The sequence below is a fragment of the Mixophyes fleayi genome, chromosome 6 (assembly GCF_038048845.1).
Source record: "Mixophyes fleayi isolate aMixFle1 chromosome 6, aMixFle1.hap1, whole genome shotgun sequence".
Taxonomy (NCBI): Eukaryota; Metazoa; Chordata; class Amphibia; order Anura; family Limnodynastidae; genus Mixophyes; species Mixophyes fleayi.
Genome location: NC_134407.1, coordinates 20,293,584 through 20,319,025, shown reverse-complemented (window position 1 = coordinate 20,319,025; position 25,442 = coordinate 20,293,584). Strand labels below are relative to the sequence as shown.

General features: G+C 39.8%; 1 protein-coding gene across 6 annotated transcripts in view; it reads left to right on the top strand.

The window, feature by feature from the left end:
• ADAM12 (ADAM metallopeptidase domain 12) overlaps positions 1-25,442 on the top strand; it is a 399,327-nt gene that overhangs the window by 179,844 nt on the left and 194,041 nt on the right. For 5 of the 6 annotated variants that reach the window (XM_075215979.1, XM_075215980.1, XM_075215982.1 and 2 more), the window contains one exon: positions 14,418-14,496. In XM_075215979.1, coding sequence (XP_075072080.1) covers positions 14,418-14,496 — 79 coding nt within the window. Of the gene's footprint in view, positions 1-4,894; positions 5,044-14,417; positions 14,497-25,442 lie in introns of those variants that run through there. The other variant, XM_075215984.1, reaches the window with a different exon arrangement.

Genomic DNA, 25,442 nt, shown 5'->3' with positions numbered 1-25,442 from the left:
GCATGTTAATTGGGAAAGATGTTTATGAAATATAAAAAATCTATTAAGGAAGTGGAGAAAGACTGATCGATGGATGAATAGCAGAAACAATTGAATACCAGAAACAATTGAATACTTTGTGTGTTGTATGTTTCAGATTTGTATTATTAATTATTATATACACTACTTTTATAATTTGTGTGTGTATATATTTATATATATGTATGTGTATACGTATGTGTATATATGTGTGTGTATATATATATATATATATATATATGTATATATATATATATATATATATATATATATATATATATATATATATATATATATATGAGAGAGAGAGAGAGAGTTTGTTTTACATTTGTGTGTTTTGGGCCTGATGTAGAGTTTCACATAATTTACGTTAAAAATGTAGATGTAAATTTGCATCTGAAAAAAAATACCCAACTCTGCATCATATGTTAAATGCATCTTTTGTATGAAGTTTCATTTAAAACATCTGATCATGAAATGCAGAAGCCAGACATCATCATGACTGATGTTAAAATGTGTTTAAAAAACCAAAGCAAAAAACAGCAGCCCCCCCAAAAAGATCAATCAGCATGCATAGGTGAGTGTGGTATCTGCAAAGTGGGGGGACAAACAGTGTCCCCCCCAAACAAAAGCTGACATCAGCACTAGGCTAAGACAGGCAAGGCTGGTGCCACTATAGCAGAGAATCACAAAGCATTAGGGTTCTTTCGCACCCCTGGCACGGTCGGTGTAGGGTAATGTTGCAACAAAAATATATTAAGCATTTCTACAGGTCCCAGTAAGCCCTGGTAGCTTTAAACTGCTTGGGTATGCTGGCGCTTAAAGTACTGCAAGTGCCAGCATAGTCATGTCTGCCAGAGCATGCTTTCATTTGTTGAACTACATATTGCCCAACCCCCCCCCCCCTCTGGAACTCATCCCCCATTCTGGATGGGCTAGGGTTACCTGCCCTTATGGCAGGGAGACTCCACACTGCGTGATTCCCTGCTGTAGGGGCACCAGCCCTACTTCTTATAGCCTAATGTTGGTATCAGCTTTTTTGGGGGGACCCGACAACGTTTCTCCTCCCAATTTTGCTGATATGAGCCTAGGCTATGAGCGCTAATGCTGGTAACAAGAATAAAAAAGTACTTTTACCTTAGTATTTCCTTAGCGCTGCCTGGGTGGCAGGATACATGAACAAATTACGTCATTCATATTGGCCGGGGAGAAAGTTATGCATTTAAAGCGGCAATAGTGAACCCTACGCCTGTATAATGTAATCCAGGTGTAGGATCCAAGGTAAAAGAACTTTTTTTATTCCTTTTTTTTTTTAATTCAACTTAATGACAAGTGAGGCTGCATAGGCCGAATGCACTTAAAGGGCGACAGGGTTTGTAGTAAGCTGAACTCTTACCTGAAGGGGTTAACATAGGTTTTGGCCCGACCAATGTGTGCTCCAGTGGGAGGGACCTTGATTGGTAAAGAAGGCTGTACTTCCTGTTCTGCCTCATTCCACAGCACGAGATCCCACCCACCCACTCCTAGTTGCGAGTATTTCTGCGTTAATGTTGCGGTAGGAAGGCACTGCGTTCAGCGGCTGATTTGTGGGCGCACAGGTAGTTGTCGTAAGTCACTGCCCCCCTTTGAGGCACCAGTAACTCCCTTTTTGGCCCTTCGGTGAGGAGGGTCTCTGTCCGGCTCGGTGAGGGAGGGCAGCGTGAGTTTTAAAGGGGCAGTCACTCTGACGCCAACTCAGCGCAAGTTATGATGGGATATGTTCCCCGTGGTTGTGGACGTACGGCGGTTTGTGCCAGTCCACTTGTGATATAGTGTTATCAGCTTAAGAGTTGTTTCGCAGTGCCCTTTCTCCGCCACCATAGGTTTAGTTAAAGTTAAAATCACAATAAAAGCTCAGGCAATCTTTTAATAACTTATACATATCTCCGTGTGTTTATTTGCATGCAAATGTTTAGAATTCTAAGGTTGTTGTAAGGTTTACGGGAACATACACAGTGAGCCCTTTAATACATATTTATTTATTTTTTTACACTAGTCAGTGAGACCGGGGTTGAAAAACACAATGAAAGCACAACTAAAACTAAGAAAGTGCTAGAAATGCTACTAGCACAGTTATCATAATTAACATCTGGCCATAAATATTTAAAGGTTGTCAAACTTCAATCGACTTTGATTTATTTGACATATTCATACCATCCTGCACCTTGTTTCTGAGCATTCAAGCCAAGGTTAGTGCATTGTACTAACCCAGAGCAATTGTCATTCAAATCTACTATATACAGGTGTATACGGCAGCAGCGTGCACGCCTCTTGCCAGATGTCATAAATCATACATTTGTATTTTTACTACATGCCCATAAAACTGTGAACCAAGTTTTATTTTTGAACCCAGACAGCTGTCACCCAACAAATACTTTACTTTAGAATAATGTATTCAGCATTATCTTCTAAGTAACTAAATTAATACAGCTTCAAGAATTTAGCACACCATTCAATCATCCATCAACTCCGTTCTCTGATTAGTCTCTCAAGTATCTGAAGTATAATTTATTCAATCATGTTGGTTTTTCTCCACAGTTTATAAACTGTATTAATTGTTGTAAAGTATTTTGGTTGAGGTAATCAAGGCAAAGTTTGGGCACTAATTGCTCCAAGTTAATCATTTTTCTTTCATACTTTTTAAGGAAGCATATTCCCTCCCACATTGTTCTCTGTTTAGCATTAATACACCGTGCCTTATTTAATTTAATGTCACATTTATCTTATAGGTTCAAAGGTGCTTATATAGACACAATCAAGCACGTGATTGGTGATGGTGCGGATAAACATAGCAGAATTCATTGTATGATTGTCTTTTACAAGTCAAGGGGGTATATTTACTAAACTGCGGGTTTGAAAAAGTGTAGATGTTGCCCATAGCAACCTATCAGATTCTAGTTATCATTTATTTAGTACATTCTACAAAATGAAAGCTAGAATTTGATTTGTGGCTATAGGCAACATCTCCACTTTTTCAAACCTGCAGTTTAGTAAATAAAGGAGCTTTAATTACGAACAGTGCAAAAGGGTAAACGTGTAGGCCTAGATTTGCATTTTTTGCCTTCTCAGTCTCTTTTGCCTCTTGTCACTTCCAGGCTCCGAAGTGTCAACCTCCATTAGGTAGTGACCTTTCCACTTGTGCGACTTATACAGGTGACAGGGACAGTACCATGTAAAATGCCACAGACTGGAGAGTTAGTAAAGGCGCAGGGTCCTCTGAAAGCACAGAGTAGCAATTTGAAGCATCTGTCTTGCTGTTGGAAGCTTGTGGTGTTGAACCTCATGCAGGCAACTTGTTATTGCTGGTAGCCAAATTTGCCCCAACACACACACACTCGTGACAGAACTGCAGGTAGTTATTTAAGGAGAAAAAAAAGTGTTAGAATTGCAAATTCCTGTGGAAAGCCTGACATCCGCGCAAATCTGTAACGTTGTTCCAGGTATGTGCAGTAACCCATAGCAACCAGACATTCTCTTTAATTGTCTATCATGCAGTAGACCAATCTAATCTGATATCTGTTTAGTTGTTACTGGTTTCTGCACAGCTAAAACTTTCTTAGTAAATAACCCCATAATCTTAAGAACAGCATAGAATTCAGACCGTTTCTGGTTTGAGCGAACAGACTACAATACTATCACTAAAGTGGAAAGTGTCTTCTGAAATGATATATATAGGAAGAATTTCAACTATAGGACTATACCAAGTATTGGGTGCCATCTTGGAGACCATGGATTGGTAAATATTAAAAGTATGGTTGTCACCACTATTATTTTAGGAAGAGACTGGAATACATGGGTGTAATCTGATCCATATCTGACTAGTTGTAGTTTTATTGGAAGTCACAAATTCACTGCGTCAGGCATAGCGCTTTCATCTCGGTCTGGTATCTACAGCAGAACAACCCATGACCACTTTTGCCTCTAGGCATTAATGTTTCTACTAGTAGGTTTCATTGCTATTTTTCTCTTTTAGAACTTTATAAGTATGATCACATCACTTAGGGGAAAGACTTAGGGGTAAATGTATCAAGCTGTGAGTTTCCAGCGGGTTTGGAAAGTGGAGATGTTGCCCATAGCAACCATATTCTGAAATATAATAATATAACTGTATAAAGTGCTCCACTGCCAATGGCTGCACGGATATAACCCAAAATCAACTGTACATATGTTGACAAATGGTAATACAATAAAAGGAATACAAGATAATTCCAGCGCTCTTGGAAAGGAAAGTGGATTGACTGCTCTGTTACGGAGTGATTTGAGAAGGTCCACTTTGAATACGAGCACCTTTGAGAAGGGAAATCAGTGGTGGTTTTTCTATGGATTAAAGACTGTGTTAATTCATGTTTTCACTCAATTTATGAAAGTCCTTTCAAGATCAGTCTTTGGTTATATAGATCTGCACTATTATCTCTTTTTTTATTGTCTTTTATATATTGGGCGGAGTGTGAAGAATTCCCGTCAAAGAAAGTGAAAGTTAAGTACTACTTTTTCAGCCTGTATTTGAGTAACCAATAGCGGTGGGATTATCCTGTATTCCTTCTATTGTACAATCATATTCTAGCTATCTTTTTGTAGAATGTACTAAATAAGTGATAACTATAGCTATAGGCAGCATCTCCACTTTCAAACCTGCCTGAAACTTGCAGTTTGATACATTTACCTCTTAGATTTTGGAACAATCATTTCTTGTAGGAGAAGTGAACGTTCCAGTAAACCCAGGGGGGTTTCCTAGTGCCTGGAAACTCCCCTCCCAGCCTGGGGCACTGTATGCTTGTGGTGGCTGGACCCTGCCCCCAGGGCCAGCCACGTTGCAGCTTGTGTGCAGATTGTTTCTGTCTGCACTGTTCACCACTCTCTCTCCCCTGCTGTGTGTCCCCACCCCTTTTTCTCCCCTGCTGTCTGTCCCCGCCCCTTTCTCTCCCACTGCCTACATGTCTCATGTGTGCAGTAGGAGGACACAAGACACAGCACTAGATGAAGAGGGTAAGTGTGTGAGTGTTTGAATGTGTGTTCTCATGAGTTTTAATGTAAGTAGGGCATTTAATGTATAAGTACAATAGTTAATTTGTAAACATAGGCTTGGAGGGGCTTTTAATTTAAGTGTGTGGGGAGGGGAAAGAGGATTTTAATGTAAGTGTAGGGAGTATTTTATGTGATGTGGATGGGGTGTGAAATATTAATTTCTAAGTAGGTTGGGAGTGGGAGCTTTTAATTTATTGGTGGGGTGAAGGTTTGGGATATTTAATTTAATAGTGGGTTATGGCAGCCCTATTAAGGGTGGGATGATGGAACTATTCATTTAATGCTGGGATGGTTTGGGTGCTATATCACTGCTCGAAAAAAGAGAGCTGCACCTAACAGTAGTGGACGCAGCATTGCTCATGTATATTATGGGGATAGGAAGAGTTGGAGAGCAGTCAAGCACTGTCTACAATTATAGCTACGCCCCCATGCATGCTGGTTACGCCCACTGGAGGTTTTGCGTGGAAACCCCTCTCTACAAATCCTGCATTTGCCCCTGCAGTAGGTCACAGGATTTCAGTATCAAAGTTTTAACTCCACATAGTGAACAGCACAAGTTAATGATATTTTCTCTTCCTTTACTAAGAGTCACTCATTGGCTACAACAAGCCTCTTCTGTTTCTGCTTCTGTCTACTGCACTTAGCACAAGCTCTACAGCCTTGGGACGAATAAGCTTAATTTTCCCATAGAGAGATGAATAGTGTGGATAACAGGAGGAGAAATTATTGATTCGTGAAACAAGGAAGTTGTTTGGATTTACAAATAGACTGTATTGATTAGTCTTAGAACATATAACTGTATTCCTGCAAGATAAATATTATAAACTATAATATTAGAATGTCTTTCCTTCCCCAGTTGTAATGGGAAAAAGACACCGTAAGCGCAAAAAGTTTTTAACCCCATCAACTGAAACCGGTGGCGGATCTAGGGGGGGGGGGGGGTGATCGCCCCCCCTAGCAGGGGCTTGCTGCCGACAGCTGCACACTGTGCAGGTCCGTTCAGCAGTGACAGTGTGCTGCCCGGCTGCTCTGATTGTGTTTTAAACACAATCAGAGCAGTGGGACAGCACACTTTCACTGCTGAACGGACCTGCACATACTGTGCAGCCGCCGGCAGCCTTAGAACACAGAAAGGGGGTGGGGCCTAAATCGCCCCCCCCTAAAATCGCCCCGGGTAGAGCAAATGTCTGGGTCCGCCCCTGACTGAAACACGTACCTGGTACCTGAAGCTAATCAGTGGAATAGCTATATACACAGGTTAAGTAATAGAGTAATAGACTTTCCAAAAAAATTACAGACTGCACATAGAGAAATTGGGGGATGCGACCCCCTTCGTTGGGTGTCATTTACAGCTAATGCATGAGTATTTAAGATGGTTAGTGATATGGTCTGATAAAAGCCAATTAAATCTGTCAATATAAGACACTAAATATTGATTCTGTTTGTCCTTTAGCTTAGTAATAGATATGTTATAAAATAGAACCATGACACGGAACGAAAATCTAAATTTCTATAAAAGCCTCTGGGAAATAGAGTACTTAATTTATAGATCCACTTTTACCTTACTTTGCTGGAGTAATTTAGTTAGATTGCTCCTCGAGGGGGAAGAGGTACAGATTACAAAATGTGTCATTGAAGTTGTGCTAAATTGTGTTGCACTAAAAATAAAGTCTTAAATAGTTTTTGCTTTAAGGGCAGAATTAATTATACCTGGATTAAAATTTGCAAACTGACTTTTACGTTCCGATAGAAGGGTTTTCATTTTTCCACCTGTCTGGTCTACATGGCCTAAGACGCAAGGACATATAGGAGAAGTATACAACATGTGTACTTTCACATGTATGACATGTACGGCAGGGAAATTTCCCTTATTGGGATGTAAAATGATTCCACCTTTAATTATCAAATGATATCATGAACAAGATGAGCAAGAAAAAGTAACATTTGTGCAAGATGTTAAAAAAGTTTGCCAGCATTTTGGAGCCCCCCTAATATCACCCTTAACCAAACAATCACTTATTTTATTAACTTTTTGAAAGGAGATTTAATGTTTACTGATAATTTTCCATATAAGGAATCACCCTGTAGTATAGTTCAATTTCTGTGAACGTTAACTGGCTGGAAACTATAGCACTTAAGTATATATTTACCAAACCTGAAATGGAAAAGTGGAGGTGTTGCCCATAGCAACCAATCAGATTCTAGCTATCATTTATCTGGTACATTCTAGAAAATGATAGGTATAATCTGATTGGTTGCTATGGGCAACACCTCCACTTTTCCTTTTTGGAAGGTTTGATAAATCTACCTCTTACTATGTTTTTATTATTATTATTATTATTATACATTATAAATCTATATGACAAATGGAATCACTGTTTAGTTCTTATATTGAACGATATTGCTGACATCATAAAATTGTATTGTATGATGATAATATTTTCATATACTTCATTGGTTAATTGTCATGCAGCTTTACTATTAGTATAACTTAAATACTCATGCTTTACCTGTAGTTGTTACCCCTTGTGAAGATGGGGCCATGCCCACACACCCCTGAAAAGTAGTGGCTGAAACCATCCTGGGATAAACCTGTTGGCATTTATAACACGTCTCTGTGTGGTCTGATTTAATTTGAAGGTATATACTAGTTTGCATCTTAATGACTGGAACCGTTTTTGTAATTTTGTGCTGTATGTGTGTGTGTGTGTGTGTATATATATTATATATTTTGACAAATTGAGGTGTTTGCCACAGGCTTCTAAAAGAGGAGGCAGGTATTTACCTGGCAATCTGCAGAGAAAGGGTGCAAACAGAATTCCACATTTGTACAGTAGTTCACCTAAGTTAAAGAGATACAGGCGTAGGACATATGTGTGACAAAATAATAGTAAAGAGTCTGATTTAACATACATATTTTGAAGTGGTTTTTAAAAAAACATCTTTTGCACAGCAAGCAGCAACCTGACAGGGTATGTCTGCAATCAAACAGAGCACCTGCAACAAACTCCCTTTTAAAGGCAAGATGGAAGTGTCGGGCCACCAAGTTAGGGCTGTGGGAGGAGTCTAAACTAAACTATTTAAACCTGTCTGTTTTATTGTTCAGTTATGACTGATGCCAGATAGTGGCTGGTGGCTAGGGAGTTGGTCTCTGTCTATCTAGTCTTAGGGTCACAATTGTTGTTATTTATGTATGTGTATGTATCCTTGAGGAGTGCAAGAGGTCTCTCCTATTTTCATTTACTAATAGTAACTAGTACAGCAATTACTATTATCTATTGATCAATTTTGCATTACTTTACATTCCCTAAGAATGATTATCGGCTCAGGAACCACTCTATGGTTCTAGGATCCACCCCTGCCACCCCCCCAAGCACCAGGACCAGTGTTGGTATAATTAGTTTAATTCCAACCATGGCCTTATCTGTGAGGAGTTTGTATGTTCTCCCGTGTTTGCGTGTGTTTCCTCCGGGTGCTCCGGTTTCCTCCCACACTCCAAAAACATACTGGTAGCATAATTGGCTTCTGCCAAAAATTTACCCTAATGTGTGTGTTTGTGTGGTAGGAAAATTAGATTGTAAGCTCCCATGGAGCAGGGACTGAATGATGTAATATGCGTAATATGATTGGTGTTATATTACTCAAAAAAAATTACAAAATGATGGGTTTCATTCAAGCTCCAGATAATTTGCTTTCACTATCAAGCGGAGACTAAAAGTGATAAGTGTTTCTCACTAGTGATAATTATGTGTTGACATTTATTTTGCAAGCCGTGATAAAATGTCCTTGCAATCCTGAAAACAAAGAAGATCCATTTGGTCTCTTAATCTCATTGATCCAATTAGTCTAAGTTACTGACTTGATTTGGTATCACTCTTTATATACTTGGATGGGCGCCAGTAGGCAAATCAATTACTACATGGCTTCGCTTCATTCTCTTTCCAAACCTATGTAATACATGTAATTAAATCAATGAGGAGATTAATACAAAACAATCAGTTTAAAGCTTGTCTACAGTACAATTGCAATGTCACAAGTTTATGATTTGTGGCGCCGAAACATATAGATAACAAGTGTTGTCTTCTTCTATCACACTGACCGTGCATTTTACTTTCTATGTTAATCTGGCCTAATATATTATTATTATTATTATTATTATTTTTATCTATAAGGTGCTACAAGGGTTCTGCAGCGCAATGCAAAGAGCTTTAGACCAGACAATAAAATAACAGAAGCACAAAAGTGACACTTTTAAATCGATACAAACAACAAATTTACAGCACTACATTAAAACCTACAAAATTCCATAATTACGTAAAGAGAGGAGAGCTTACATTCTAGTATTGCTAATGATTTATTCTGTGAAAACTACAGCAATGGAAAGTGGTGTAGATAAAACTCCCTGGATAAAGGTATAAAGTCTGAGTTGCCCCCCGCCCCACGACATATGAAAGTACCTACCTGTAGATAATAGACATTTTGTCATGGGGTAGGTGATGGCATAACACAGTGTTTCCAATCTAGAAAGCCTTCTATTTATTTTGAATAGGCCCAATAGGCATTGGATATTGGGGTCACAGTGGAGCCTCTGAATCGCTGGACCCCGGGCTCTCTGTTATGTCTGATTGGTACACTACCGGTAATGAACCACATAGAAGAAGTTGGTTCAGAATTGGCGCACCACTCTTTATGTCAAGTTTGTGGTTGTAACTCACTGAGCAAAGCTAGATTTTGTAAGCTTGGTTCACTTGTTGTAACACAAGAAAAATTAATAATTTGTAGAATAGTATAATAATAACCTGACTGTAGCAAAAATATAACTGTGTGCAATTCCGTCAAAGTGTGGGATCCTTGGCTGGTAGCCAGTAAGGATCTTATATGAAGGACCACTAATTCTTGATAAAATCATCTTTCATGTTGTCCCATTTCATAATCATAATAGAAAAAGGAAAATACTGTAAATTTGGCAAAAATGTTTCAAAATAAAAAGGTTTTCTGCTATATTCCTAATTATGAACTATAATGCCTATTTTCTTTTTAGGATTTTTTTTATTATTAAATATCAACAAATATAAGCATAATTAATTGCCTTTAATCCATATTTATAATGGTATTTTATGTTCCAACAACTAGATGATAGTTTTATTCTACACATTGGTAAAGGTCCACATAATAGTTTGTACCTACAGGATAATTAGTCGTATCTCTCACATCTAGAGATGCCCAGATTAATTCAATTGACTTTGCCTGGTTTGAGGGCCTCAAACTTCTTTGCGATGTGATCCTGTTTTTGGGAGGTTTCAGTTTGGGTTCATGGTTTGCAGTTCAAATTCATAGTTCGATGTCACGGTTAAAACAAAATATGTGAAAATAAATGAGAAAATGTTGCCTGTTGAAGCTTAAATGACTATTTATTATAGTATTTTTAAAGTTTTGTTTAAAACATTAGTGTTTTTAAGTTGGCGCTCGCCATTCGCATGGGAAACTGTTAAAAATACAATACAAAGAAGCCACTTAAGCTCCAACAAGCCCAAACCAGCTCCTCAGCGGTCTCAAATTTAGCTATATTTATTTTACTCTACCTACAGTTTGAAGGCCTGATTCATTAAGGAAAGTCAAAGAAAGGAGTTTTCTTTGGGAGAAACCATGTAACAATGCAAAGAGTGCAAATGAGTTTATTATTTTCTATGAGGAGAATACTGGCTGTTTTTTTCATGTAGGACACAAATACTTGATAGCTATAGTTTTACACTGAAATTTAAAGTTGATCTAAGACATGCTCTATCCCAATTATAAATCTGTCCCCACATTTAGCCTCCCTTCCAATGCAACATGGTTTTGCCAAGATGTAAAGTTACTTCTTTTTTTCTGCTTTACTTTCCTTAATGATCAGGCCCTGAGTTTTGCACAAATGATTGAACCTTAGAACTGATTTAACAGACAAGTTCGGGAAACACTTTCAAATTATTTTGATTACCTCCTCCCTTCTCTTCTCTCTACAGTAGAACTTTGCCTGCAGCCAGGAGTCAGGACTAATATTAGATTGTTACTGTGTTGCAACAATGTTGCTGCCCTCTGCAATGCTGTGTGTTTAAACACTGTTTTCAGTAATAAGACAGCAGCAGGCGCGGGCTGGGAGAGGGATGGCCGGGGGGGACACAGGCGGCCGCATCATATTACAGAGGATGCGGCCGCGGGGGGAAAACTGTTTTTTGCATCCGGGGGGCGGCCGACCGGTCTACCCCCCGGCCCGACTAGGCGTCTAACCCAGCGGCCCCCCTGCCCCCCGGGCCAGCCTGCCACTGGACAGCAGGGTTGCATATTACAAGTGTTTAATAATCCTCATGTTATCAGTTGGATGAAATGGATTTAAAAACATATTGAGAAGAGATTTCCTTTAAAGTGTAATAGACAGGGAAATGAAGCTCACTGTTCAGAATAATCATGCTTGTGCATTTTATTGAACGTATATAGAAATATAATGCAAAATATGCCCTACATAGAAATAGGGTAGCTACAGTATATATTATTATTTTCTTTTGTATTTAGAAGACAAAAATAAAACTATATTGCTAATTTCTGTGAATGATGTAATTTTTGCCTGGGGTATTGTGCCCTTAGCCTATCAGCCAGAGTGGACTCTCTTCTTTACAATGCTGATCTGTTGTGCTGAGAATATAAACAGCTGAGGAATATGCATGCGTAGCTGAGAGATTTTGTGATCATCTCAAATGAGTACCATTTTGTCATTCTCACAGCGACCTAGCATCAAGTATAATATAATCAAGGAGAAGTGGGTCTGCAAGGTCAATGACCTAGTCGGTGCCATGGCCAATAAATTAGATGCTGCATCAGAATAGGTCCGGAGAATGAATTAGATTACAGATAAGAATGTGCTAGGCACTGTTTTATATCTGCACTCGCTGCAGCACACGTGTGATCAGAATGTCAATGTTAGCGAGTGATGATTTAAAGCTACCACCAAGAGAATGTTTTTACAATGTGTTGCCCCCTCCCCCCTGTCAAGGTCCAGGGGAATGCGGCCGCCTCGACACTAAAACACAACCAGTAAATTCATTTTATTAATCAATATTAATTAGTAGCAGAGGGCGAGTGGGAGAAAAAGGATCAGTCGGCCCAAAAAAGGCAGTTCTCCTGGGCGCACCATAGTGTGAGCCCCCACTCGTGGGATCTAACCACTAACCGCAATGAACTACATTGTATCGATGAACTTCACTGATACACTGTAGTCCAATACCAAGCAGCTTTCCCACGCTCTGACCAATCGGATTGAAGCCTCTCTGTATTGACTAGAAGCTGACAGGCCTATCAGTTACATAAGCGCTCAGCAAAAAGCATGTTCTCCACTCTGATATGGAGTTTTTGCCTCAAAGTTATAAAGCTGGAAGAAAGAAATGGATCTAGTTGGAAATCGAGGTTGTGTGGGGGAGTTTATATTTTTAGTAAAGTGTTTTGGTTTTTTTTTCACAGTCTCTGTGTGGTGTTTTTTACAGTATTTATTTTTTCAGGTACACTGCAAGTGGCAGCATGCTCTAGCAGTCATGTGTAAGCTGGCATTTGTAGTTCTACAAGCATCAACATACCGCAGCAGTTTAGGCATGTCAGGGTTTGCTGGGACCAGTAGTGCACAAGCATTCTAGGGCTGAGTGACATTATGACAAGGGGACGTCTGTGAGTTTCTCTGTTATACAGTCACTAGCCTAGCTTGTCATAGCCTACTGCAAGTAGTGGCTTATTCGGAGAGACCCCATGCTGTTTGTCCCCCTGAATTTGCCTTTACCAAGGTAGACTATGTGAAGTTGATTTTAATGTGTATTTGACTACAGCTAAACAACCATCTGTGTTCGCTCTGGCCACACATAGTCCATATTGTCCTTTAACTATCCTTTCAGCGCAACATAACATGCCATGGAGTAAAAAGGAATAGTCAGAAAAAGACAAAGGTCAAAACCAATCTTTCAGCGCAGTGCAAAGTCAGAATTCAAGTGTCATAAAAATGGGAACAAGCCAGGTCAATGATCAGGGGTCCAATAGTAGTCAGGATAACATGCTCAGAACAGCAAAGCTGATACTCTTAGTGGGAATGACAGGCAGGGCAGGTTTAAATACTGTTCAGGAGATCAATTCCCCACCTCTGTGATGTCAACGATCACCTGATTGCATCTCAGTGAACCACTATCAGATGTGCTTACCATGTTGTGAAGTGAAAGATATTGAGTTCTGCATCTAAATGGTGGATTCCTGACAACATGAGGAGCTAGGCCAACAGGTCGCTAATTCGAAGCATTCGTCCTGCCTGCCTTAAGAGTTAGCATTTAAATGCCAATATCAGCTCAGAGTAGTGATGTGAAACTTTTATCAAACTGAAGTCTGTGGAGTCAAAGCATCTCAATCTATATGAAACAAATTTGTTTAGTTGGTGTCCCAGATTAAATCTAATTGTTAAGACCCATGGTTAAGCTTTTAATTCATAATGTGTTATGACCCACCTGAAGCTTGATGTCCTATCTCCCAAACCTTCTGGTTAGTCTCAAACGCGGCATTTTATTCAATTATTTGAGCTCCGTCATATGCCACCATGTGTGTTTAATATTAGATGTAATAGATTAAAGAAGATCCTAACCCATAAAAGTATTAGCAGATTGCCGCTTCCCAGATATCCGAATGACAGCGTTGCTATGCCCAGGGTCCCTGCCATTTGTGAGTTACCATCCTGGCAGCTGTCTAATGGCTTTGTAAGCTCTACACTTTTACATGTTGCTATTTGATAGATTGCAGCTTGAAAGGTGTCAAGACAACTGGCCAATCGATGCTCTTGCCACATGACAAGCATGTTATATATGGAGAACACTGACCTATAAGTGTTGTACGTTTCCCCGTCATCGGAGGCTGGAGAATCTCTGTTAGATCCTAGGAGGAAGAGTATGTCCCAAGCCATTCTGACACCTGCCAATCTGACATCTGTTGGTAGGGGGTGTCAATATCTGTAACACACTATTAAGTACAAATAATTGTGCCTATTATAGCTCATTAACAAAAAATAAGATACATCCGGACAATTCGAGCCAAGACTTTTTTTTTCTCTCCTCACATTCAATCACATCATCTTTCACATAATTAATTCCAATGTCTCCCATTGAAAGCCCGAAATAGAAATGTATTTGAAAACACAGATGGTGATCATCCGCTCTTGTATTTTAATATTTTCAATAAATGCTTTCATGTTTTCTAATGGAAATAAGATGCCAATGTGTGCGGCAGTTTTATTTTTTTCTTGCTTGTGCTAATATTACAAATGCTTAACTGTTTTCTAGGGGACTCTTCACTGGAAACTTCACCACAACCCACTACATGGAAGATGGAACTGCTGTGATCACTGCACATAATCACACGGTATGAATATTCTACATACACAGCACTTTGTGTCAAAGTTATAGATGAGCGAAACACGAACATAAATACAGACTTGCCTACTTGTTGGACCTCACTGTCAGGGAATCTTGGATGTGAGTTGGGGGATCGGGGGGGGGGGGGGGAGGAATTGACAACATGACCTGTGTCATGAATGCCCATTCCCTGTTGCACAACAACACAATTTGCGTCATTGCAGGGGCCATGATGATCATCATCATAAGCTATTTATGTAGCGCCACTAATTCCGCAGCGCTGCACAGAGAACTCACTCACATCAGTCCCTGCCCCATTGGAGCTTACAATCTAAATTCCCTAACACACAGACACAGACAGACAGACAAGGGTCAATTTGTTAGCAGCCAATTAACCTACCAGTATGTTTTTGGATTGTGGGAGGAAACCGGAGCACCCGGAGGAAACCCACGCAAGCATGGGAGAACATACAAACTCCACACGTATAAGGCCATGGTTGGGAATCGAACTTATGACTCCAGTGCTGTGAGGCAGAAGTGCTAACCACTGAGCCACCGTGCTGCCATATGATGACGCGTTTCGCATTGAATCTCTTCATCAAGACAACATGCACTTCAGAATAAATTAAAACAAACTCCAGGAGGGTGGGCTAATCTGGCTGGTGTCCAGGAGGGCTCCCCATCATTTGGAAGTCTCCTGGACATTCCTGGAGAGCAGGCATGTATGCATAAATGTATAGGACAGAATGGCATGCTGCAGACCGGCAAAGCCAAAATTGAAAATTAATTTGCTCTTGTGCTGCCAGATTTGATTTGCATGAAATTTCACTTCAATTTCGCTCATCTCAAATAAAAATACATCAAAAGCCTGACACAATATTCTACTTCACTGCACTCTACATCAAAATATTGTACACGCAGAGAAGATCATACAGTGGTCTTGATATTTTCTTCCTCCTGTGCAAAACATTTCTTCAGTAAATGTGCTCACACTGAAAATAGTATTAAAAAAGGAACTCTAGATTAAAAAAATACCAAAATTGCTAATAAGGTTATTAGCAAATCATTTGCAAAGTACACTCCCTTCTAATGGAAAAATAAGCATATATATTGCTTCTAATTTATGCAAAAGCCAACCAGGACCTTGGTTGTTCTTTCTACACCTGTGTTTCATCTCTCTGCAAAACTATTAACTCTCAGGGGACTATTTATGAACATGTGGCGTTAGAGATTATTTTTTCAAATCTCTCAATTTATCACTAAAAGTTATACTCTGCTACGATGGCGATACTGGACCGTAGCAGCGTTAACTTACCACTTTGCCTGGTCGGTCTTCACATGCACAGTGAAACTTAAAGCCCAGACTTTCAGCTCCATTTGGCAAACAAAAAAGTACACATTTTTTAAAAATATAAAAGAAAAATGTTTAAACTATTGACCATTGAAAAAATGTTTATTCAAATATTAAAGGCTTCCTAATAGGTGAAAGCTGGTGATTCTTACTGTCCTTCCTTCTCCAATGTTTGTGTGTCTCATCTTTGTCTCCTGCCCTCGTTATCATGTCACTACCAATTCTGTTTTCCTTTAGTGTTTCTTTCTCCAATTTTGCATATGTTCCTCTCTCTTACTCCTTCTGGCATGTGTGTTTCTCTCATCCCCCATTGTGTTTGTGTAGGGAAAAAATATTTTGTTTACAAAATAGATTCAATTTACTTAAAAAATAAAAACCTCCTATGATTATGTATTATTGTTATTTTTTCTTAATATTCAGGTATGACAATGTATATTGTATGTAGCCTTGTAATGTAATCTCAACGTGTGCTTTGCTAGATGACGACATGAGTTTGAACCTATGCAAGTGTCAATAATCTGTTGAAATTAGCCAGACCAGGCAGAGATAGGCATCTCTGAGGAGTTGTAAATCATCTAGCCAAGCAGATAGAGCAGAGATGAGAACTCAAGGTCCTGTGAACATTCCCTAACTCAAGACATCTTTAGCTCACTTGGAAAGCCCTGTGACATTTGGGAGATCAATTTTTCCTTATTGACAGTTAAACTCCAAAGGTGGGGAGTGAGAGCTGTATGGAAAAGATTTAAAATCTTCTGCCTAAGACAATAACGTGTGCATTTTCATGAGGGGGTCTTTCAAGACTGAAATGTCTCATTTTTCGCAAATGTGTTCCCTCACACAACTAGTAAGTAGTGACTCTGGTTTTATTTCCTATTTTATTTTCTGAAACTGGCTTGTGCAACTTAATGTATGGGTTGTTATAAACTTTTTGTAACTAAGCCTTGGAAACATTTTTCAGATTAAATAAATTTAATCTACAGTAGTGTGTTCTTTGTGAACTTACCAAGACCAGGGAAGCTCATGCTACATGTGTATGTGATTTAAGTGTGAAACATTAATAAGTGGTTTTGGTAAATGTAAGAACACCATAATAAATCCTTTGTGTTGGCAGAAAAGAAAATGTATTCATTGCTAAGTGACTGAGGTGACGCCAGTCACGGCCAGCTGTTCAGATTGCTGTATCTGGGATAGGCTGGGCATTCGTGGCACCTCCATTCATTAATTTTTTCAAACTAAAATAAAGCTTTTTGTTATTGATACTAATCGAACAGGACCCCCCCCCCCCCTCTAAAAGTCTGTGTTTGCCCCTGGGTGCTATGCGATGCAGTGGTGAACTCTCCATCCCACGGGACATAACTATCCCTCCAATTTGGGAATGTCCCACCTAAATTAGGATGTATGCAGTATACTAGCAGGTGAGCTTGGCCTCCCTTCTCTGTTATTATTTAATTAATTATTTATTCATAAGGCGCTGCAGAATACGTAGCGCCGGACAATCGTACAAATACAGATAGATACTTAACTAATACAAATAAGCATATATTAATGTTGTTTCTAATTTATGTATACTGTATGTATGCTGAAAAATTAAATTACCCTATAATGGAGAGTGCTAGAAAAGCTTGTAGTCTGAGCTCTGGTATTATACAGTCAGTGAAATCACAAATGCGTCAGGCAGCTCTGCATAAGTAGCTCAGATGCGTGTGAGTAACGCTGTGGATACTCACACAGAATGTAACAAAAGACATGGCAGTACTTACAAGGGAGACGAACAGTAGACAGACATGAGATAATAGGTAGAGAGAACTCTCCCAGTGAGCTTACATTCTAGGAATGTAAATTCTCACGGGCAGGGTTCTCCCAGTGTAGAAAAGGTGGGGGCTGACACTACATATACAGAACAGTGCCCACCCATCTCTCCAGTACTCTTTACTGGACGAGAATGCTGACATGGGTGATGAAGCCAGATCAGGCATCATGATAGTGCTTCGCGCCAGACTCTCTCCAGAGACACCAACAAAGAAATGCGTGGAATTTGTCAGGACTCCATAGCTGTACACCTAGCGCTAGATTTCCTAAACCTACCACTGTACTTGCAATACTTCAGAGAGATTTAATAGGAAAGAGATCTGTGTAATGCAATCTCATTAGTCTTGTAGGAGATTTTAAATACACATTAGTGAGAGGTATTCACACTTGCATTCATCATTTCTAAAACAGATGGGATATTACTAGTTCCGGTATGAAATATACTAGATTATAACAGCAGCTGGCACATTAAAAGGCTCCTTTCCATCAGACATGCACACATCATACATATTACATACAGCCTAAACTAATTTCACCTATAACATACGGTTGAATAGCTTCGCCAAGTTTTCTTTCCACATACAGAAAGAATTGCCGTCATACTTTAGAATAAGGTCACTGAACGGCCCTACTTTTTAAAGTCCATTTTACTGGGGTTTCTCGTGTTGATCTTATTTGGTTTTTTTCATATCAAAGTATGTATGGAAGCCGCTCCAATCAACTGGTTCGTTATAACATTCACAATAGAAAACTTAACAAAACTAGCTACAATGGAAACAACAACAAAACATATGTAAAATGCATATATCACCATCGTGTTTTTCAATTTTTATTGATTTATTTACCTAATCACTGGGCTAAAGGCGGCATCAGCGTGAGCTGAAGACAGCCTGGCTCCACCAGAAGAGACACACAACGGCCATCTGACAGATTTATGGACATTCGGCTCCACAGTGTCCCCCCCCCCTCCCCCGATTACTTTCCTGCCACACCGTACTGTACTTTATGTGAAAAGGCATTATAATGGCGTCAAGCGCTTCAGTCCTCTGACACTTATGGGTAGGGAGGCCAGTGGAGCGTGATTCCTTAAATCTGTCAAATGGTTGTTATGTAGCTGTGTTCACAGCACGTTGACACAGAGGTCAACGATAGAATCGGCAAGTCGATAAATCTAAAATATAGAAATGCTATCATATCGCCTTATGGAAGGAGTGCTGGGAACAAGCCTATAATGGTGGCGTGTAGGGAGAAACTTTAAAACTACCAGATATCACACAAATGTTCACCAGGGGCCTGATTCTTATAAGGATCTTAACTTAAGAAACTTCTTATTTCAGTCTCCTGGACAAAACCATGTTACAATGCAAGGGGTGCAAATTAGTATTCTGTTTTGCACATAAGTTAAATACTGACAGTTTTTTCATGTAGCACACAAATACTTGATAGCTTATTTGTACACTGAAATTTAAAGTTGATATTTGTGTGCTACATGAAAAAACAGTCAGTATTTAACTTATGTGCAAAACAGAATAATAAATTGCACCCCTAACATTGTAACATGATTTTGTCCAGGAGACTGAAATAAGAAGTTTCTTAATTTAAGATCCTTAATGAATCAGGCCCCAGATTCCCTTTAGGTACCATCCAGTATATTATAATTTAGGACCTTTGGGATAATGTATACGCTAGTTAACTGATACAATGAATAGCCTAATGGATTATTTTTATTCTTTTTATATTGTTGGACAAAAAAAAATTTAATATATTTCAGCTGTTTCAAATCAAACCAGATTTTATTTTTATTTTTTAATAATGAAAGTAAAGCCTCAGAGCTAAATGTACGATATTTGTGAGAGCTCTGCCTCGTGTTGATGTGTGCAGGGTGCAAAATTAATTCAGCCGAAACTACTTGTCTACTGGAATCCTGTATTTTAACTAGTGAATTACATCACCCGGCTGTCCCCTACGGATCATATTTATATTTCATGTTACTGATGTCCTGGGACTGAACAGTCTAGCCTCAGCCTCCAGGCAAAGAACAGCTGGAAAAGACCAAAGTCTAGAATTACTGCTGAAAATAATATATGTTCTTGCAAAAAAAATTAATAGCACTTTTAAGGTCAAACAATGTTAACTGCATATGTTATGACTCTCAATGTTTGTTCAGTAACAGAAAATATGCTTCTCTTGCAACTTCATGTATTCTTATCTAGTGTCCAACAGGCAAATGACATAGCGTCTCACTCATTCCCAGAATCCTCTGCTATCTGTTGTTTGGCCCCCTTTGTCTAAACAATCCCGGAACTTTAATATCTTGTGTAATAATTGATTATGATGAGTGTGGGGTTCTGTTGTAAAAAAAGAGGAAAAGGAAACTTAGAGATGTAAAAGGACACAGTATTTTTACAATGAACCTCAGACTCATCACAAAGAAACGTTACACAATATATTAAATATCCGGGATTGTTTTAGACAAAGTAAGCCTAAAAACAGATGAAAGAGGATTATGGCAATTAGATTTGAAGACCGTTAATGTGAAAACAGCTGAGGCAGGGTCGTAACTAGGGCTGTTCGAGAGGACCGACCGCCCAGGGCGCAATGCTGAAGGGGGGCGCAGTTTATGAATATTTTAGGCTAATTTGGTTAAAATTGAGGGCAAGGGAGGCGCCAGTTTTACTTCTCACCCCAGGCACAAAAATTTTAAGTTACAGCTCTGAGCCGAGGATATTAACAGTATATCTTTAACGTACAACTTCCCAAACTGATGTGGTGGGTGGTGACTTCTCGAAACACTGACGCATCCATTGGATGTATGTCAGGCTCGAAGAGCCGTTGGACTCAGTTCAGTGGCGCTAATACCAGTTGGTGGTCTGAGCATCCTAAGAGGTGCGAAGTCTAACGTACCCTTGGTGTTCACCAGGGACCCCCGCAAGGAGGCTTGGGCTTGGTTGCAAGAGGTACACAGGTCGCGGTCCACCTAGACAGTTACCAGAGTAGTGATAGGGAATGGTCAGGATGGTCCGGGTCAAACCAAACGGAGACAGGCGGTACAGAAGGGAAATCCACAGAGAAGTCAAACAGGTTGAGGTCAAAGGTCAAGAAAAATCCAGGAGAATAGTCAGCAAGTCGGGGTCACAATGGAGGCAATAGGCACAAACCAGGAGAGAAGTCAGAGGAAGCTGGATCAAAACCAATATATGAGCAGAAACAGTAACAATGCTGGAGAACAGGAGACCTGATACTCTGGCAACCCAATCGTGCCAGAACAAGATTTAATTAGAGGCTGCTGCTGGGTGATTGAAGGAGAACAGGGGCGGTCAGGCACGCTGACCGCCAGAAGAGAACGAGACAGAGCGTAAGTGCCCGACAGCGGGGAGACGTCAGGCGACCGTCCCCGCTTCGTGGAAGAACAGCGGGATGGTGCCTGACAATGTAGAGCATGCTATCTGCTACCCAGGGTTTATTTAAGGTGTCCATACACTCTCTATATTTTGAAGGTCAATTATGTTATTTTAGATCCAAAGCTGGGTACGCAGTACAGAAAATTTCTCCCGATGCGATATCGTTAACGATTTTACCAACGTCTGAAAGTCCCGATCAGCATGCCGATTCATGTGTACACACTATACACGTTTTACAAGATTTACTTTCAGATCTGTGCTCTTCATCTGTCATAACCATCTGCAGATTATACACACTGCAGAATTGGAACAACATTGTTCCATCGATTAGAGATTTTTAGTCCATTAATAAAATAAAATGATACATTGGGCTTTGGAAGATAAAACATGATTGTTGGAGTGTACACACTAATACGGTATCGGGTCGAACATTCGGTTATCGTGTGATTGGCCCGTTAATCAGGTGAAAAACCTAAAGTGTGTACCTAGCCTAACTTGACACAAATCGCAGCTTCTATTTACATAAGAAGACTGTCAATCACAATAGGAATCTTTCAGATGTTGATTAAGGTGAACAAAAGGGGGGGACATTTATCACTCCGGCAGAATAGTTGCATCTGTTGATGATGATGATGACCGAGCACCATTAGCGCAGTCAGATAATGGCCGCATAGGTGGTCAAATCAGCTGATTGGATTTACAATCTGTCCGCAATCAACTTCTGATAGACCCCATATGGGATTGACCATAGATGTAGGTAATTGCATTCATTGACCCTCAAAATCACAGTGTGTATGGGCAATTTTAGAGTTTACAGTGCCCTGACTGGTGAGTTAATACAACCTAAATTAAATAGACAATAGATACTAGGGCTGCTGACTTGTAATTACATGAATGAGGGGATAACCTTTTCTGATCACTGAACAAATCAGATTGTACTGGTGGACTTGAGCAAGGGATTTCCGATTAAACAATACTGCAGGTTGTGTTGCTTTATTCCCGTAAACAGTTTTAAAAACCGGTGTATTTCCTATCAGTCTGTCATGCATTACTTACCCTGTCTAATTGTTTTCAGCGCTAGATGTTCCTTTTTTTAATCTAAACCACCAACATGCCTCATACGCCAGTAATTAATGTGCACTGGAAATTGATGGCCCTGTTTTATTCAGGAGAGACGGTTACATGTTTTACAACATTGTCATTGTGGTATTATTATAATTGTCAAGAACAACCTGTTATTTTAGCTAGTCTGCCAAAGGGAAGATGGGTTTTGCAAATGAAATATGGGCGGAAGTATTTTTTCACTTGAATATATAAAACACAGATGAGCGCTAACTTCTGCCAAAGTAAAACATGTACTAATGTATTGTAGACCTTGTAAATATATCTGAAAAAATAATTACAACAACTATTATAGATACAGTACATTTGAGGTAATATACTCTTTTTTTTTTTTTTTTTTTTTAAATAGCTGTAATGGCCCATTGTGTTTTGTTTAAACATAGTGGTCTATTAAAGAGTGTAAAAATAATTGTTAATTTACACATTAAAGCAGAGGATAGAAATTGTTGTATTGTAGGTGTTTTAAGGGGATTTGCTATGAACATGTACCAAGGACATCTCTCTATTACAAATAACAATATACTGCGTAATAAACATTACTGTGGCCTTCTTTGTTGTATGCAGATACTGAGCTTTAAAGTCAAGGTCAGTTAGACATAACCGGTGAAACAAATGCACTAGACCTTGTGTATAAAGTTAAGAGAGGTGCTGGTGGGGGAGGGGGGGGAGGGAGGGTGGGAGGATTATGTGGGTACTCCCATACCTCAAACCTAAAAATTCTCCGGTCTATATGTCAGCCCTGGAGTATCGTATTTTAATGTCAGTGACCTTGATGGGCCTGTCATCAAAATATCAATTTAATAATGATTATTTGTATGTGCAGACAGCTGTTTCTTCATAACTCTATTATCATTATCAATTATACTGTTAATCCAATAATGACTTGTGAATAAATACTGGTACACTTCACTCATGTCCTCCAATGACGTCTCTAAGTCATTTTACAGCAGCCAATTACTCCAGCATTTTATGATTGCAAGTATCTCTCCTGGGAATTATGCTAATATGCAAATAAATTATACTTTTAGAACATCTACCCAAATATCCATGGTTGCAACTTGTGGACATTACATTTCCCACTGGGTGCAGACTCTGACTTCCTCACAACAATTCCTATTGACCTCTTTGTCTGTACGTTCCTGATGTGAATGCAAAGGAGAGATGTTCTTTGAGCCAGGTGGAATGATTTAGCTATTGTAGGCGTGACGAAATGGATTGCATCATTGGAAGTAGCATGGCTCACTAAGGCTGGGTACACACTACAGAAATATTCTCCTGATGTGTTCTCTACAATGATTTTACCAACGACTGAAAAAGTCCCGATCAGCACTCAGATTCATGTGTATACAACACACATGGTTTACAAGATTTACCGTCAGATCTGTGCTCTTCATCTGCCATAACCATAGCCTGAAAAGATCTCCCCTTTCTCAAACCCGCAGTTTAGTAAATATACCCCCATGACTCTGTAAACTCTATGGAGATCCTGATTATGAGTACATACACGCTGCAGATTTGGAGCGACATCGTTCCTGCGTTGAACAAGCTTTTTAGTTTATAAATTAAATGAAACGATTCAATGTGCTTTGGAATGATAATCATTCATCGTTGGAGCGTACACACTAATGCGGTATTGGGCTGAACGGTTGTTTATTGGGTGATTGGCCTGACAATCAGCTGAAAATCCTGTAGTGTGTACCCAGCATAACTTTACAAAGATGACTCCATCTGTACTACTGGTCCTCAGGTCACAATGTCAGTTCTCAGGGCCACATGTGGACCTTCTAGATCACACCAGTAGCCAAGGTGTACTATACAGGTCTCAGAAACTGTATAAATCACAGTCTTGATATCCAAATGTTATATATCATAGTCCTACAAATCAGATGCCACCATCCAGAGGAAACATCATGTATATTCACCACAAATATGGGACACTCCTAGGCTGGAATACCAATCTAATCAAGGCTGTGTGTGAATGAACCCAACTCGGGATTTACATCATTTCAATTTCAAAACTGTGATTTATAAAGTTTTTGAAACCTTTATGGTTCACAAATTGTTTAATTCTAAGATATATGTGGACTTGACTCAACGAGTGTCACTCACCTGACTGTGAGTGCCTCTTCTCCCGTTGTTAGGAACCGTGGCCGCCCGCCATCCTGATGGTCTGCGCATGCGCAGCCTCTATGAACTCTTCAGACCTGTTGCTTTTAGTTAATTGGCTGATCAGGCAACACTCCCTATTTAAAGCACCTGTGGTCAATACCTCGTCGCCTGATCTTGGAGTCTCATTCCCTGTGAGTCTCTGAAGGTGTTCCTGTGTTTCCTCGTGTCTTCAGCTCCAGCTGATTCCTCGTAACTGCATTACCGGTTTCCAGACTACTTCAACTCTCCTGTGTTTCATCGTGTCTTCTGTCCCAGCTGATTCCTCGCTACTGCACTGCCGGTTTCCAGACCGCTTCAACTCTCCTGTGTTTCATTGTGTCTACTATTCCTGCTGACCTCCGCAAGAATCATCATTGCTCCACTCGTGTTATGTTCTCTGTCTGTGTGCTTCACAGACACGGATTACCGCTACCACTCTCCTGTGGTCTCTACTCGTGTCAGCGTTCAGCCGCTCAGCTATCCTTGTGTTTCTCTCGTGACAGCCTGCTCAACTGAATCGCGGTATGCTTATCTTTTATTGACTTTACCAGTTTATTGCATATCCGCTTGGACTGTTCATGTTCTGTTCATCTATGGAGTCCTCTATCTCACGAAGTTATAGATGCTATTGACTTTGTCTCATATGTCCTGGATCTCAGTAGTGACTTTGTATCTCCAAGCAGCGCTAGTCATTTGCTATTGTATTATATATACCATTGGAATCAAGTTCCTTGTGCTCTCCGTGTTACCTTTGATGCTCCACGCATCTACCCTAGTGCCTATCCTCACCTATATATGCAGTGGTACAACTTGCTGAACGCAGACCACTGACTCCCTGTTTCCTATTGGCACCAGTTACAAGTTTCCTCACTATAAGCAGTGGCACAACTTGCTATACGCAGACCACTGACTTCCCCGTTACCTACTTGCACCTGGAACCTGTCCCATCATTACAAGCAGTGGTACAACTTGCTGTACGCAGACCACTGACTTTCCTCACGTCTTCACGTCCATCAAGATCCTCGTGTTCATATTGTTTTACTCATAACCTGTTACTGCTAGTCATAGACTTTCCTCGAGCATCCTCTCACCATCTGCTGATTCTCCTGTTCCGCTAGTCAC